The sequence below is a fragment of the Herpailurus yagouaroundi genome, unplaced genomic scaffold (assembly GCF_014898765.1).
Source record: "Herpailurus yagouaroundi ecotype Mexico unplaced genomic scaffold, PumYag 164, whole genome shotgun sequence".
In the NCBI taxonomy this organism is placed as follows: domain Eukaryota; kingdom Metazoa; phylum Chordata; class Mammalia; order Carnivora; family Felidae; genus Herpailurus; species Herpailurus yagouaroundi.
Genome location: NW_024412405.1, coordinates 34,896,924 through 34,912,569, shown reverse-complemented (window position 1 = coordinate 34,912,569; position 15,646 = coordinate 34,896,924). Strand labels below are relative to the sequence as shown.

Here is a 15,646-nt window from a genome sequence, read left to right as displayed (position 1 = left end):
AGGGGATCCGAGTCATAAAAATAAAAATTGAGAAGTTCCTCTCAGCTATTTTTCCTTTGCAGTTTATTCGCTACTTTCTCTCTATGCCCAGCTGGAAAATCACATTCACAAAGGATGTAAGAAGTCTATCTAAACTAAGAGCTAAAAGGTTTTACTTTTCAGAGAAAGGATCTCAGATCCTCTTCTGTAAGTAATTCGTAGCATGTATCATGCAAGTGGTACGTGCTTTATATTCTAGGCGACGTACGTGTGTATGAGTGCATTACAGCCTACAGTCAGTAACACCACACGATTCTTTATTCTTTATGTCCCCTCCATTCTCTGCCCTCATCGTTCACTTTTCCTGGTCTGGAACACTTCCACCTACTCTGAGTAGCAAAACCTTATGCTTCTTTAACTTTCGACCTCAAATACGACCTACTCTACCTTCATTATAACAGATGACTTTGTCTAGAGTCTAATTCATGTTCTCTGGGGATTTACAACCTGGGTCTCTCGAATGGTTCCTCTGTCTTAAAGGGCTCTGTGTTTATAGAGGACTGATTTAAAACATCCACTCCTGACAAAGGCCACACCAGAAATGATTAGGCAGCCCTTGGATTTAGCACGGAGGGACAAAAATGCAATCAAAAAATTGACAATTCCTTCTCAACACAGATTTGAAACAATTCAGACAAAGCTGTTTCAGGTTTGTGCTCGGGTTTGCTTAATATACCTTTAAGATTAGAGATCTGTGGCAGGAAACCAAATCTTTGTTTTATGGCTGCAACAAATAGGCCCACCACGGTAAATATGTCATTTAGTCTTTCTCACCAAGAGATATTCACTGCGTAGTGCAAATAAAAGTAGCATTTTCCTTCTACTTAAGGTTCGTTAGATGAAATTTATGTTTTTAAAATGCACTGCGAACACCAAAATCTGATTGTACCATTATCAGCTTTTAAATCAAAACAGCATGCTATCTGATAAGGACAGGGGAACTGGTCGATTTATTTCATAAAACTTTATGTACAAAGAGACAGTGTCTATGAACTTAATGGAGAGAATATAGAGTCTGGAGGGGTAATTTTTATTACAATTTATAGTGGGATTATCCATACTCCACAGTTTTCAGATTTTATTGAGATTTTATGGTACTACGATGCTGACATGGTTAACTGCAGTGGGGTAGGAGGTATAATTGTTTCTTCCTGACCAGGAAATGAAATTGGTGTTACTGTTATATAAGAAACCGATAGCAGACTCTATTAATTGCCTGGCTCCAATCAAAGACACTATTTATCCTAGTTTCACAGGTAAAATATTTTACCTGAGGGTAAAAGGATAAATAAGAACTGACTATAATTTTCACACGGCAATATCTTTTCATTAAGAACATTTTGAAGTCATACGAATACTTCTCACCCACGGGGGCTCGATTCTAGAAACTATTAAAATCAAAATCACAGCAAGCATCTATAATGTACACCAAATATCATTCTTTAACATTAAGTACCATGAAATAAAACAAATTTGGAAACAGCAATATGCTCAAGAATGCCAGGGAATTGCAGATGGCCCAATGACATAAAATAGCAACAGCTTTGGGAATGGTTTTCATTCAGTCTGCAAACACTTAACTGTTTATTGGACGCCAGACACTGGATAAGGCAGTAACACAATGATACAGATATCATTATAATATAGTTATACGTTATGTTATATATTGAGGCAAATATATTGAGCCTATATATATACACATATACACACACATATAAATAAAACTTCATATATATATGTATAATGTATATATGTATATATGTACATATATAATGTATATATGTGTATAATATATACATATAATTATATATATTACACATATATATACTTGCCTTATAATTTAGTATGTACCTTTCCAGAAAAAAAGGCTGGCTTCCTTCCTTCCTTCCTTCCATCCTTCCTTCCTTCCTTCCTTCCTTCCTTCCTTCCTTCCCTCCCTCCCTCCCTCCCTCCATTCTCTCCCCACCCTTTCTTTCTCTCTTTCTTTCTTTCTGCATGCCAGGTCTTTTGCCAGAGAAAGAAAGGGCCTTCCAGGGAAAGGAAAGTGTATGGACAAAGGTAGATTTGTCATCATGGAAAGCCATGGAAACGGTAGGTGGGACATGAGCCATTCTTGGACATGAGACATCCTTTTATGGTTAGGGTTTAGGACTATAGACCAACACTGCCACAGCACTCCTTAGCATCTCAAATAAAACATTGTACATATGCCAGACTACATTAATTTATTCATTTGTTCATTCATATCTTCAATAAATATTTACTGAGCACTAACTAGTGTTAGGCACAATGAAATGTGTTGGGAAAACAGTAGCTAATGAAGCTTACATGGATTTTGGGAGACCCCAACCTATTTTAATCTAGCAGTATATACCACATATAAACTTATGTTTACATAAACATACATACACATACAAACAACTTGTTTTTGTCAACTGAGGAGCTTATTCTTAGTGTGGTTCACCCCCATTACGTGCCAATAAGTCTATCTTTCCCCCAGGAAACTGAGAAACCCATAAACCATGAGATTATGTTTCTAATTCTACCCTGTTTCTACTGAACTTCCTCTAAGCCCCTAGTTACTGAGGAGGAAGTTCCTCTGATGAATTCTCCAAGTTATTCCAGTTTCACCAAATTCTATTTTTTGTCTTCTTGAGTTCTTGCTGTCTCAGAAATAACTCTCCACTTATCTTTTATTTTTCTTCTATGACATTCAACAAAACTTGTTAGTAGCACACAAGTTGGCATATGTATGTTTCCATTTATCCAACAAACATAAACCATAGTTTAAAAAAAAACAAGCATAGATACACAGAAAGTTTAACATTTTATTTCTACTAAACAGAAGTCATACACAAATATACAAGACGGAAAGTGGGACAAGTGGGTAGGAGCCACACTTTTTTTTTTCCTTGTCCAAATTAAATATAGTCTCTTCTAAAAAGTATGTATTTCATATACTAGAGCTCTGAGAATGAAGTAGGTAAATTATGTTTCAAATTTAGGTTCAAGTTTTAATTGAAAAGGGCATGTTCACTGTACTCCCTCACAACCCTAAGCTAGACGGGAAAATCTGGGAGCAATGAAAATAATTAGGCTATAGACTCTTGCTTTTCTTTTAAGTTCTACCACTAGATGGCAGTACAAAGACTGTCATTTTCAACATAAGTGGCTTAGTTCCATCATTTACAGTTCTAGGATTGGTGATTCGGTGAGATACAGATGAAAAAAAGGAATAGAGATTCAGAAATAGGTAGAATGGTGAGTAGTGGGGAGAGACAGAAAAGACCAACAGGGAGAAGGAAGATAAGTAAATGGAAGGAAGTGAAGAGTGAGAGGCAGAGAAAAAATTTGGAGCCATGGCAGATACTTTGAGAGTATGCAGGAGGTGCAGGAAGGAGAAAGGAAGAAGAAAGGGGCTGAGGCAAAGGTGAGAAATCCACTGCAGGGTTTTTCAAGCTTTCTGGACAGGAACCACAGCAAGAAATACATATTTCAACATGACCCAGTGCACACACATACACTCTTACAGTACCACATTCACATGTATGTAAATTAATAGATTACTCAACAAAGTTTCATGATATAATACTTAATTGGGTGATATGCTCAGATTTTTAAGAAATCTCCATTTTATTTCTTTAAAACTGCTGATTATGAACTACCAAACTGATTTCAAGATTCATCAACAGGAAAAACACCCATAGTATGAACAATAGTGCTTCAGTGTGCTGTAAAGTAGAGCTGGCTTTTAAAAGGAGTTATTTGATGGGGCGCCTGGGTGGCGCAGTCGGTTAAGCGTCCGACTTCAGCCAGGTCACGATCTCGCGGTCCGTGAGTTCGAGCCCCGCGTCGGGCTCTGGGCTGATGGCTCAGAGCCTGAAGCCTGTTTCCGATTCTGTGTCTCCCTCTCTCTCTGCCCCTCCCCCGTTCATGCTCTGTCTCTCTCTGTCCCAAAAATAAATAAAACGTTGAAAAAAAAAATTTAAAAGGAGTTATTTGAAAAATCTCGATATCTGGGAGCAGGGGATATTCTTGGCCATATAATCAGTTCGATAAAAATCTGTTGAATAAATGAATTAACAGGTAGAAGAAAAAAGATGGTGAAGCCACTGGTCATGAAGAGCACATACAACTGGTCAATCAGGGTAGCATATCTCCCTCTATATAAAGGTAGCCAGAGGGGCTCCTGGGTGGCTCAGTCAGTCGAGCGTCCGACTTCAGCTCAGGTCATGATCTCACAGTCCGTGAGTTCGACCCCTGCGTCAGGCTCTGTGCTGACAGCTCAGAGCCTGGAGCCTGCTTTGGATTCTGTGTCTCCCTCTCTCTCTCCCCCTAACCCACTCATGCTCTCTCTCTCTGTCTCAAAAATAAATAAAAACATTAAAAAAAAATTTTAAGGTAGCTGGAGAAAAATCGAGTATGTGATTATTACTCTGTAAATTGGTAGTTCTTTTATTTATTACATAGGCAAATATCATCTTGTTCGTTTCTAAGGAACACAAAGAATATCAGTTAATCAAATTCTCAATTAACAATGGAGAACAGGCAAGGAGAAAGAACTGAGAAAACAGTTACAGAGCTTGGAACAGAAAAAGTATTATTAAGGGAATAAGAAAAAATAAGGAAGAGAAACTACAGCCAGAGAGAGTTGTAAATAATTAAAAGGCCAATTAAAAATAGTGCTAGCAATAATTTTAAGGCCAAGTTTCCCTCTTAGATCTTACAGTCTTCCTTCTTCATTTGTTACTATAGGTCTTAAGAGTCATTTGATATGCAGATATATTTAGATGGCTGGATAGGTTTCCAAAGGTCTCTTGCAATGAGTATATACATTCAAAAATCATCAAAATAATTCTATAAATACCTGCAATCTAATATGCAAAGTAAGAATTTCCTTCTGGCATGCTAGCACCTGTACTATTTGAAATCAAAAGCCTTATATTTAAGTGAGAACTATACTTTTATATTTATTATATATGATAACTTCGTATGTTTCAGAAGAGAAAAAATTTGTTTCTAAAAAATGAAACCGCAAAGGAAATGAAAGCTATTATATTTCAAAACCCAATACCTAATGTTCAACGTATTAAATATCACCTGAGCAGCTTCTCAGGTGTGGTGAAAAATGAATGTAGCAACTGCATGAGAATATTTATTAGTAAAATATCATATTTAAGCATGTATTCATTTCAACATAAATTCAATCTTTGTATTAAAAAACGACCTTATCCAACAGGTTAAAAACGCTGTTGTAGCTAACAGTTTGTAATAGAATGAATACAAAGACCATTTTGTTAACCTCTTGCTTTAACTACTTTATCTAATAGATGATTTTTCTGATTTAGATCTTCCCCTCCCTAGGTAATATCGACCTCTGAGTGAAGTCTCATCTCTCTCTCAATGTGGATTCCACCCGTTTCCTTACTTTCTCCTTTTTCTCTTGTTTCCCCTTTGTTCTTTTATTTAACTGAGGTGGTGGGGGCAGGTTGGGGGCGGGGGGGGGGCGCAGAGAAGCCAATCAAACTCACTCTTCGACATTTTACAGTTTACAAGGAGCTTACCTAGAGTTTTCTCTTTTCTGCTAATTCTCTTTCAATAGTTTAGACAATTTCTGCCTTCTCTCTGACCTAGTTATTACTGTCAACTCTTAGAACCAAACCAGTCTATGCCAGAAGCAGAGGAATTAGAAGTCTGCAGTATTTCAGATCAACAAGAACAGAAGCAGCCAGTTTTTTTTTGAAGGAAGCTATTCAAGCTCTTGCACACGCCCAGAAGTGAAGATAAAGACAAATTTCTACTCCTTGTTGAAAATCACATAAACACAACGACCTATGCATCTGTATAAAACATTCTGAACTCCTATTTACAATTCAGTCTTTCATTAGTATTAGCTGCCTGCTTTTCTCACTCTTTAACAAGTTCCTGCTTTTACTTTTAGTAACAGTAGTGAAACACTCAAGCCCTATCAAAGTCTATATTTAAGAATAATAAACCAAAGTCAGTGACATTCCAGTCCCACTTCCCAAAAGGCAGCATTAAAAAATATATATTAATGAAAGAACATAAGTAACTAAATGGTTTGTCAACAAAAACCAAATGCAGACCTCAACTATGAATCTCTATCTAGAAGTGCTTGTAATTAAGCATAAGTAGAAGAACACATTTGCCAAAGGACGCTGTGGTAGTTCGATCACTCAAGAAGACAACCATACACACAGGCATAGGTCAGCTGCCTGGCACTATTCTGGTCATATGGACAGATGACACCGGATTCCACTGAACAGTGAACGAAAAGAGGACATGCATGTGTACGGGAGACAGAGGAAGCGAGTCCATGACGGACGGATCATCACCTGAAATAAGACATCTTTAACACCACCAAGTGAGAGAGGTGACAGCAGCAGACAATGAAAGATGTGGAGATCTGAAAATGGGGAGTTTCATGGGAGCAAAACTATAGCCACACTCAATGGTCAGGGGAAGTAGAGTCATCCTCTCCAACTAGCTTCGCAGCAATCACTGCAATGACCATATTTCCTTTCACAAATAGAAATGGCACAGGACTAAAAATACACTTGTGGCTTCTTCCTGTTGGCTGCTGAGAAAAGCAACAGCTTGTAGGGAAGAAAATGGGGTGTGAGTATTTCAAATTTGCCCACGACCACATCCCTTTGAAACTCCTGAATGAGTGCTATGAAAATACAGTATATTTTTGGAGGATTCTTCACTGCATCCAAAAAAAAAAAAAACAACAACAACAAAAAAAAACCACTCTTAAAAAAGATGACCAAAGGAAGTACATGCCGAAATGGGGTTGGTTTCTTTACAGCAGTATCAACACAATCTACTCAGATATTCTAGGGAAAAAAGTACTTTCTACTCAAGGATCTAATAGCATAACTGCTTTGTCAGGAATAATGTGCTCATAACCCATAATAAGTTGTTTTTCAAGTATGACACCATTAAAAATAGTCTTAACGCAATAAATATGTTGTGCAAAATTCTGGCAGACTGCACTGTTGGGATTGCATTTGTATGGGAGAAAATGTGGCTGCACAGGAAACTGGAGCCAAACTCTGGTCCTTAGGCAATCTATTTATGATGGTCACATGAACAGAAGAATGGGATAGTAGTCAAGGAGAAAAACTGGGCAACAGTGAAGTACCCACCTTGCTGCATGAGGCTTTTTCAGTTCTGATTATTCCAAAGCCCCGGATCAATCACGCCCTCGCTTGACCCTCATTCCTGGGCATCACGGTGCTATTACCTGTTTCTTCAGCTACACGGAGAAAAGGACCAGCTGGGACAAGGGAGGGAGGAGATACGTCCACTTTTTTCTGGCTTGTTAGCTGGGTTTTCACAGACTGGTTATGGTATTGCTCTTTAAGTATTGTGAATTTCTAAAGTGTAACGTCTATTAATATTCAAATATAAAAAGTAGTTTTTAAGTGACAAACGCAAATTATTTGGAGTTTGTATTTTGTCTTGAATTATTCTTTACTTTCCACTAGGTGATGAATGAGAAATGTTTGATCTTAATTCTGGTATCGTTTTTATAATTTTCAATGAACCCAAATTGTACTGAACTTTCATTCGTTTGCTTTTCATTGTCAACCCTAGATCATTATCTGCTGTTTTTGCATTTCCTTTCATTTTCCATCATGTATCTTTTTTTTTTTCTAAATATTCTGCCAATCCAGTAAGGTGACTTTAGAATTCATATTAATTACTGCAAGATGTAGGTTACTTCCACAGTATAATATAAGGAACTAACATGCAATTAAGATTTTGCTTCTACAGTTCTTCCCTCTCTAGAATTACCCGTTTTCGACTCTCTATTGGATTATTCTTGATAGTACACAAATAGGTTATAATATCTCCTTTTTTAAATCCCTCCCTCGAGAGCCTAAAAGCCTTTCAGCCATCAATCCATTTCTCTACAACTGTTTCCTGCAGAGCTACTGCAAAGAGCTGCCTAGAATTTCAGTCTTCCCTCACCCCCTCACCTCCCATCTGAAAGCGAACTCACTTCATTCAGTCCTTTGTCCCCACCACTCCCAATGACACATCGTCTGTGTCAACAACCCCATCCTTGCCAAATGTGCAATTCACAGTCCTCTTCAAGCAGTGTCTTAGTGATTCTTATAAAAGGAAGAATGTAAAAAGTAGTCATGTCACTTTCCTGCTCAAAGCTCCCGTTCCAATGGCTTCCTATCATATTTAGGAAGATAAACAAGGACCTTACCATGTTCTTTGATGCCATACATGACCTGGCCTATTGCTATTTCAATTGCTCATGGCCTGCTCTCCTATTGCCCATTCCCTCCTGTTCCACCAGCTGCCTTGTACTTCCCTCCCCAAACCAGTCATGCTCACTCATGCTTCAGGTCTTTACACTTAGGAGTTCTTTCTGTAGAGGTCTTCCCCAGGTACTATTATCATGGTTTATATTTCAGATAGGCCTTCTGTGGTTATACCTAAAACTGCACTTCTCTCTTTTGACTTCCCATCCCCTTATCATGGTTTATTTTTCTTCATAGCTCTTACACCATCTGACATACATTGTTTGTTTCTTGCACTAGAAAGTAAGGTCCATGACAGTAGGCACTTGCTCATCTTGGAACCCCAATTCTCAGAATTTTACTTGGCATATAGTTTTTTCAGAAGGAAGGGAGGGAAGGAGGGAAGGAAACAATCCTAAACTTGCCTTCATCCAGGCAATAACAAACTAAGAACAACTTTGCTTGTGATTTGTTATGACCCTTATGTTTTTCTGCTACTAAGTATCTGTAAAAACTAATGAAAATCGCCTGGGAAATCTACCAACAACTTCTCCAGGCTGGACTGAAATTCCTTTATGAGGTCAAATAATCCCCTTAGGGTCTTGTTTACAAATAATGTGTCTCAAATTACATAGTAACAAAACTCAGGTGAGATCAGTCTATTGGCTATTCCCTCTACATAGAGAGCTCCCCCTTCTCCGTACAATCGCTTTGGGGGCTAACTTCTTTGTCCTTTTGGTATTAAGAGAAAAAATGTCTTCCCCAGACATTCCTCAGACCTGCTCCGACATCTTGCTTCTCTAGCCTAACCTGCGTTCGTTTGCTATACCTTCCAGATAGCATGCCATATTTCTTCAGATCATACATCACATTCAAGGCCCAACTGAGATATGTCAGTGCCTACGGCTAGCTAACAACTTGCCATTCTTTTAGACCAATATTCCTTAAATATTTGCATGGGCTGGGTTTTTATCCTCACTGGAAAGCTTTCTCACATCGTTCTGTTGTTAGTCAAGCAAGGTCGGGTGGAGGTTTCACCCTACCATATCCCTAAACCCTAACCACCCCCTCTGAGCATCCTGGTAGAAACATTTCTAATCATATATAACACCCACTGTGAAAATACTTTCATCAAATACACCTTTCTCTACCTGAAATTATAATTAAACTCTCTCCCCTGGGCAAATCCATGAGTGGTTTATGTTTTAATCCAACTTAAGCACAGAATGTCCGTAATTATCAATTATATGATTTTTTGTTTAATGTTGATACCTCCCAGTAAACTATAAGCACTCTGAGATAGAAACAGCATCTGTTTTGTTCAACACTGCATCCATGGTACCAAAAAACGCCTGTTACATGATAGATGCTCTCTAAATACTTGAATGGACAAATGACTCGGTTTATAATACGTCAACTTATAACATGGATGGGTACATTCACAGTTCTTTGTGTAATGTAACATATGATAAGGTAAACTATTTCTCTATCAGAGACCAGATGTGTTGTAACAACTTTAAAAATAATTAGCCAGTACAATCATCTGCATTTATATGAGTTAGTTTTGAAATTGTATTATTAGCATTTTGCATACCCAACTCCCCTACCGCATTTTCTTTTGCTTATCCCTACCAGATATACAAGTCCTACGTGGGAATGGAAAAGGGCTCCCTTTATCACTCAGCCATTTCAATGCTGGCCCAGTGCCCGGCTGCAATTGTGCAAAATAAAGACCTGAAGAATTACTGAAATGCCCTTTCTTTTATTCATTCTGTGAGGTAGGCAGGCCTCCTCCACTAGACAGTTTTACCATCATCTAATTAATCAGGTAAACAATAAAAAAAAAAAAAAACTTAGAAAATGCCACAGCCATATTTGTATAATATGGTGATTATAAAAACTTAATACAAACTAATAAAAATAGAAAATAGGGGATGTTTCCAGATAATTTCTCATAGTAAACTCTCATCCCTTATAACCTGCTGTAGTAATGACTTTGAGAAGCATTTCTATACTAAGTTCTTGGGAGCAGTTTTTCATGTGTAAATTCATTTTTTTTTTTCCTTCCAACTTCACGTTTATAAGACAGAAAAAAAATTTCTCAATATTACTACTTCAAGTATTTTGGAGAGGAGGTAATAATGATATATAATTACAAACATTTTATTGATAGTTGATTAATCTAGACATTAAGCTCTTACTGAATCTCCCAGTAATCTTCACGGATAGATCATGTTATTATCCCCATTTAATCACTGAAGAAAACTTCCCATCTAAAGCAGTAAGTGACAGTGCTAAGATTTTAGATTCCTGATCTGGAATCTCATGCTCCTAATGTCCATATCACAGTCCAGGGGATTTATGATTGTATCAGTTTTTCTCCTTGACATGAGAAAACTACTGAGTAAAAAACACTGCATGAAACTAACAAATACACTTGAGAGCAAATTATACCATGAGTCTTAACCAAATTCTTCTGCAGAGACACAGTTTCCAGAAAATAATTTTGGCAATATACTTTCCATACTAATCACCCTAAATAAAAATAAAAATAACCTCTCCCATAAAAGGATAATATCAAATAAAGAGATCTCTCTTTTGTTTCCTTCATTAGTACATGAAAATTATTTAAAAAAAAGTCATGAACAAAATTAAAATCCTCATCAATCAACTTCATAAATAAAGAAATATTTCCCTTAATGGGTATGGCACAAGGATTGGATTCTATGGTATACACATATAAAGTAATATAAAGTAATACAATGTGCAAGGTTCTATTTAAAAATTCCTGATTTTTAAATAATTTATAAACACATCTTTAAACCACAAAAGAAAATAAATACCTAATGTGGCCTTCAGTTATGTTATTATTCAAATTGGTTAGCTCCTTTAGATCAGAAGTATTAGTAACACCAGAGGGGGGTCAAACTAAAGTAAAATCCAAGAAAAGACTCCCTCATCTACCTATTCACTATGATAGTGGTGGGACTAGTTCCTGGCCTTTCCCCATAACAGCACAAAAGACAGAGGTTGCCAGATAAGATCAGAATGTCTGCATCTCAAGTTTGCAATCTAAAATCTCTGAGTGCTATGAATCATGTGATTTTCTCACTTGGTAATACTGAGAAGGGAAAGTTGATTTTGTGGCTATGAAGAAACTCGATGCAGATAAAACAATAACTTGCCAAAGATGAATGCACAGTTTTGTGGTGAATGTTTGTAAAAACTTCTCTAACTTCGCAATCAACTGCTGTTTCTATGCACTGAATCCTACCTTCTATAAGAACTATAACAATCCATGTTTACTAGCATTTTATGATGGCGGTGTTTATGTAGTCATCGGTCATTTTTTTTTTAATTATGCGCTAAAATATGGTATCAACGTATATTTAGTAGTAATATGGTATCAAAGCAAAAAGTAATACAACATTAAGTCTTAACTCATCATCGTTTCTTGGTCCTATAGACAAAATACATACATAGATACTTAGTTTAAGAGGGAATGAGTCAATGGTGATCAGTATTTTACATTTCTACAGAAGGGTGACTTAGTTTTCGGATTCATGACAAAGGAAGATAAACTCAGCAGCATGATGTTATTATAATTCCTTCTAGTAAAAATTGGAAAAAATAAAAGCTCAGCAATAGGGAAGTGATTTAATGATCAACTGCCTAACAGCCATACAGAATTAGGTAAGTCGGTATTATTAGAGTATTAAATAGACACAAAGCATCGTCCTGCCTTCTAAATCCTAGAAGGGAATTTTAATACTGCATTTTGAAATATTCCATCATACCGAATCATCCTGTTACTTGAAATGACAATAACTTACACTAAGGTAAGAACTCAAGCTACATGGAGCTTTTGGAGTCAAACGCCTAACTTCAGAATTCTTTTAATGGCAACTCAACTTACAAGCACTTACGCTAAGTACAGACTGTCCTCTCCATCTGAGCACTTGAAGGTAAACATTATTTTGCAAATTAAGATATTTGAATTCTAACGTTAAACGACCGGCTGGCTACATAAAAATACAGACTCAATAATACTGAAGCAAAAACTTATGCAAACATGCAGTTAGTTCTTTTAAACTGCTCTACTGAATGGCTGATCAGCTGGGTCTCTGTGGTGTTGGGCACAGAACTTCTCTGGATATGGTGTAGTTGTATACGATTTAGGATCTGCTCACTAAATAAAAGAATAGCTACCTCTAGCGCTGAAATAAATCAAGGCTTCGCTTGTGTCCCTTACCTTTGCCATGGCTTCTCCCATCTTCCAAAAGCGGCACTACAATAGTGTTGTTCACATTTCCAGGTGACCGCACAGCTGTGTAGACAACAGGCACCGACTGTACCACCACAGGGATGCGGTGAACATGACTCAGTTTGTTAGACTGTAAATTCATGGGACTCGAAGGCGGTACAGGATGGATAATGTGCAAAAACTGCTGGCCTCCCACACCAGACGCGGAGGCGACAAGGGGCCCTGGAGTTAATACTGTTGACGAAGATGATGCTGAAGATACGGATGTTATAACAGTTGGGGATGAGGCTGGACGACTAGAAGACGATGAAGAGGTTGAAGTTGAAGAAGGCGAGGAGGCAGATGCTGTCATGGAAACTGGGGAGGATGAAACGGCTGTGGGGGATGTCCTGGCTTTGTTGATCGACAAGTCCACTGGCTCAGTTTGTGTTTGGAAGTGATCTACAGATAACGAGTCCTCCGGCGGCTCCCCTTTCACATTATTTAGCAACAGGGGAACAGCTTCCATATCGGGGTAGTTGTGGACGTTTGGAGACTGTGGGGAGAAAAATGGAACACATATTGATCTTTGTTAATCATACATTTAATAGGTGCAAGATTACTGGAGTGCTTATTAATTTTTCTCTTATTGCTATGAGATACTACTCATTCCCCAAGTAGTTGAAGGAGTGCTCTGTGACAGTCATTGTGATTAGAGTTGAGAGTACAAAAGTACACAACAGTGTAAGACAAAGCCTCTGCTAGAAAGACATTTTCACCCTATTGGGAGAGACAGACACAGTTGTTAAAATCCAGTGAAACAAGTGCTTTATGGAGCAGAAAAGAGGCCATAAGAACCCAAAAATGAATGGCAATTTTACATAAAATCTCAAAAAGACAAGCATAGTATGCAATGCGTTACCTACTTAAAACTGAGTAAATACAATAGCTTATTCATCTAAAATGACAATTCTTTTAATTAAAAAAAAAATACTATTCATTTTGTTGGCTTGACCCATCCTATATTTATGGGTCTCATCTTCCTCAGCTATAAAGCAAAGGGATTTTGAATAAATTAGTTTAAATATCCTTTCCAGCCCCACGATTCTACAATTTCATGATTCTAACCTTTACTCGACATGGTCATAATGTGGAGGAGTGAAAATACCTAGCAACAAAGTCAGGAAAAATCACCACATTTCAACTTCATATTTGGTGCAAGAGCTCCCATACCATTCTCATTACCAGCAGAGAAAAAGGGCACAATTGTTAAATTATTAAATATAAATATTTTTTAACAGTTGGGTTATATCTTAACTCTTAGTTACGACAACATGTTTTTCTCAAAATAATGTACATAACTACTATAGCATACATTTTAGGAAATAATAATTTTAGGAAAAACTTATTCTGGAAATATTAAATTGTTTATGAATTTTTAAAAATGTAAGATAAAGATAACTTTGTACAAGTTCATTTTCATTCTTTTCAGTTTTAATGAGCAAATTTTAAATAATAAAAAATCCAAGATTCTACCCAGACTAATGGACTTAACATTTTATTACTGGGCATGAATATAATTTACTCTTAGACTTATTCACTCATAAATTCAACAAGTGGTCACTGAATACCCACTTCCAAGGCCTAAAATGGCCTAAGGATTCTATTACTATATGTCAGGCTAGCCTTATGAGAGAGAATTAGACGGTGACAGATTATTTTGATTTCATCTAATTTGACCAGGGTAACATGGGCACTGTTATAATATTATATGAAGACGAAAAACTGCTTTTCAGCTTCATTATGGTATCGAAACAACAATGTCTGAAATTATCTTAAATTGTTTCATTTCATTCTTTGTTTAACAAAAGATTTTTGTTTGCCATTCCCCCTAAAATTTGAGCATACACTTAAAGGAACAAAACATGCTTTTTAAAACCTTTCTTTACAGAAATGAAATTAGAGCTCCATTCAAAACATACAATAAGCAGTAGTGCAAGGGATTTCCGTTCAACAGCAATGAAAAAAGAAAGATAATAAGTCAACAATGGTACCAGATCATCTTAAGAGGGAAATGGGTTAATGTTTTATTCGTTTTTTTAAATTTGTTTCTAAGCTAAGATGGTTAGTTACCCACAAAAAAGTTAAGAATTAGAAAGCATAAAAATAAACCATACAAAATATCTACTGCATGAAATTCTCAGTGCCAAGATTTCACTCTATGTGTTAAAACTGAGAAGTAACTTTTTTAATCTTCTCAGACAGTAAGAAACAACAACAAAAAAAAACCCCACAAACACTGAGCTACTTTTAAAAAAGCTATTAGCATTATCTATTATTATAACTAGAACAGTGTTTTAATTGGTTCTCAGCATTATCATTTAATTTCTTTTTAGAACAATATAAGATGTTTCTTATTAGTATGTTAGACCCATATAGAAATTCTTTGTTGAGGCTGCTTTCACAAAATATCCCAACTGGTTTGTCATTAACATTATAAAATACGTCACTAAGTACATGTTATGAAACACTGGCTTCAAATATAGTCTTAATTTCTCTCTTCTTAGAACTGTATTAGATACATCCAGAATTCTATTTGTGGAAGTAGAGGCTATTTCCACCACAAATTTTTCTCCTCCTACCTATCTAGTCAGATATAAGGTTTCTACATAGGTTTACAAACCAAAGACTGAGGTGTAAGTCATCACCGTAGAGACATTTCATACCGTAAACAAAAGACTACTTTAGCAAATTACAGCAATACGGAGGTAGTCAATATGGAGCTTATTTGTAGAGATGGCTTTTGAGACTTCAAGTGTTACTAAGCTTTGCAAATGACTTCGACTTCTTTGGATTATGAACAGGAGTCCATCTTTTGTAGGTATCTGCTTAATCCACCACTAAGAAAAATATTTACTCCTTAAACCCTGTTTTATAACAACAAATACACAGTGTTCCTCTTATAATTCTGTTGCATATACTAGGAAAGCTATGAAGGACCAAACATTAGGAGTCGCTAGGTATATTCAAATATGTGAGAACTACAGAGCTTTTACATGAGCTTAAACCAAAATACAGA

At 36.6% G+C, this 15,646-nt stretch overlaps 1 protein-coding gene across 10 annotated transcripts in view; it reads right to left on the bottom strand.

Moving 5' to 3' along the window:
• The window catches only part of KLF12 (KLF transcription factor 12), a 436,833-nt gene that overhangs the window by 132,510 nt on the left and 288,677 nt on the right, over positions 1-15,646 (bottom strand). For all 10 annotated transcript variants that reach the window (XM_040487361.1, XM_040487366.1, XM_040487363.1 and 7 more), the window contains one exon: positions 12,577-13,123. In XM_040487361.1, the coding sequence (XP_040343295.1) occupies positions 12,577-13,123 (547 nt within the window). The remainder of the gene's footprint in view (positions 1-12,576; positions 13,124-15,646) is intronic.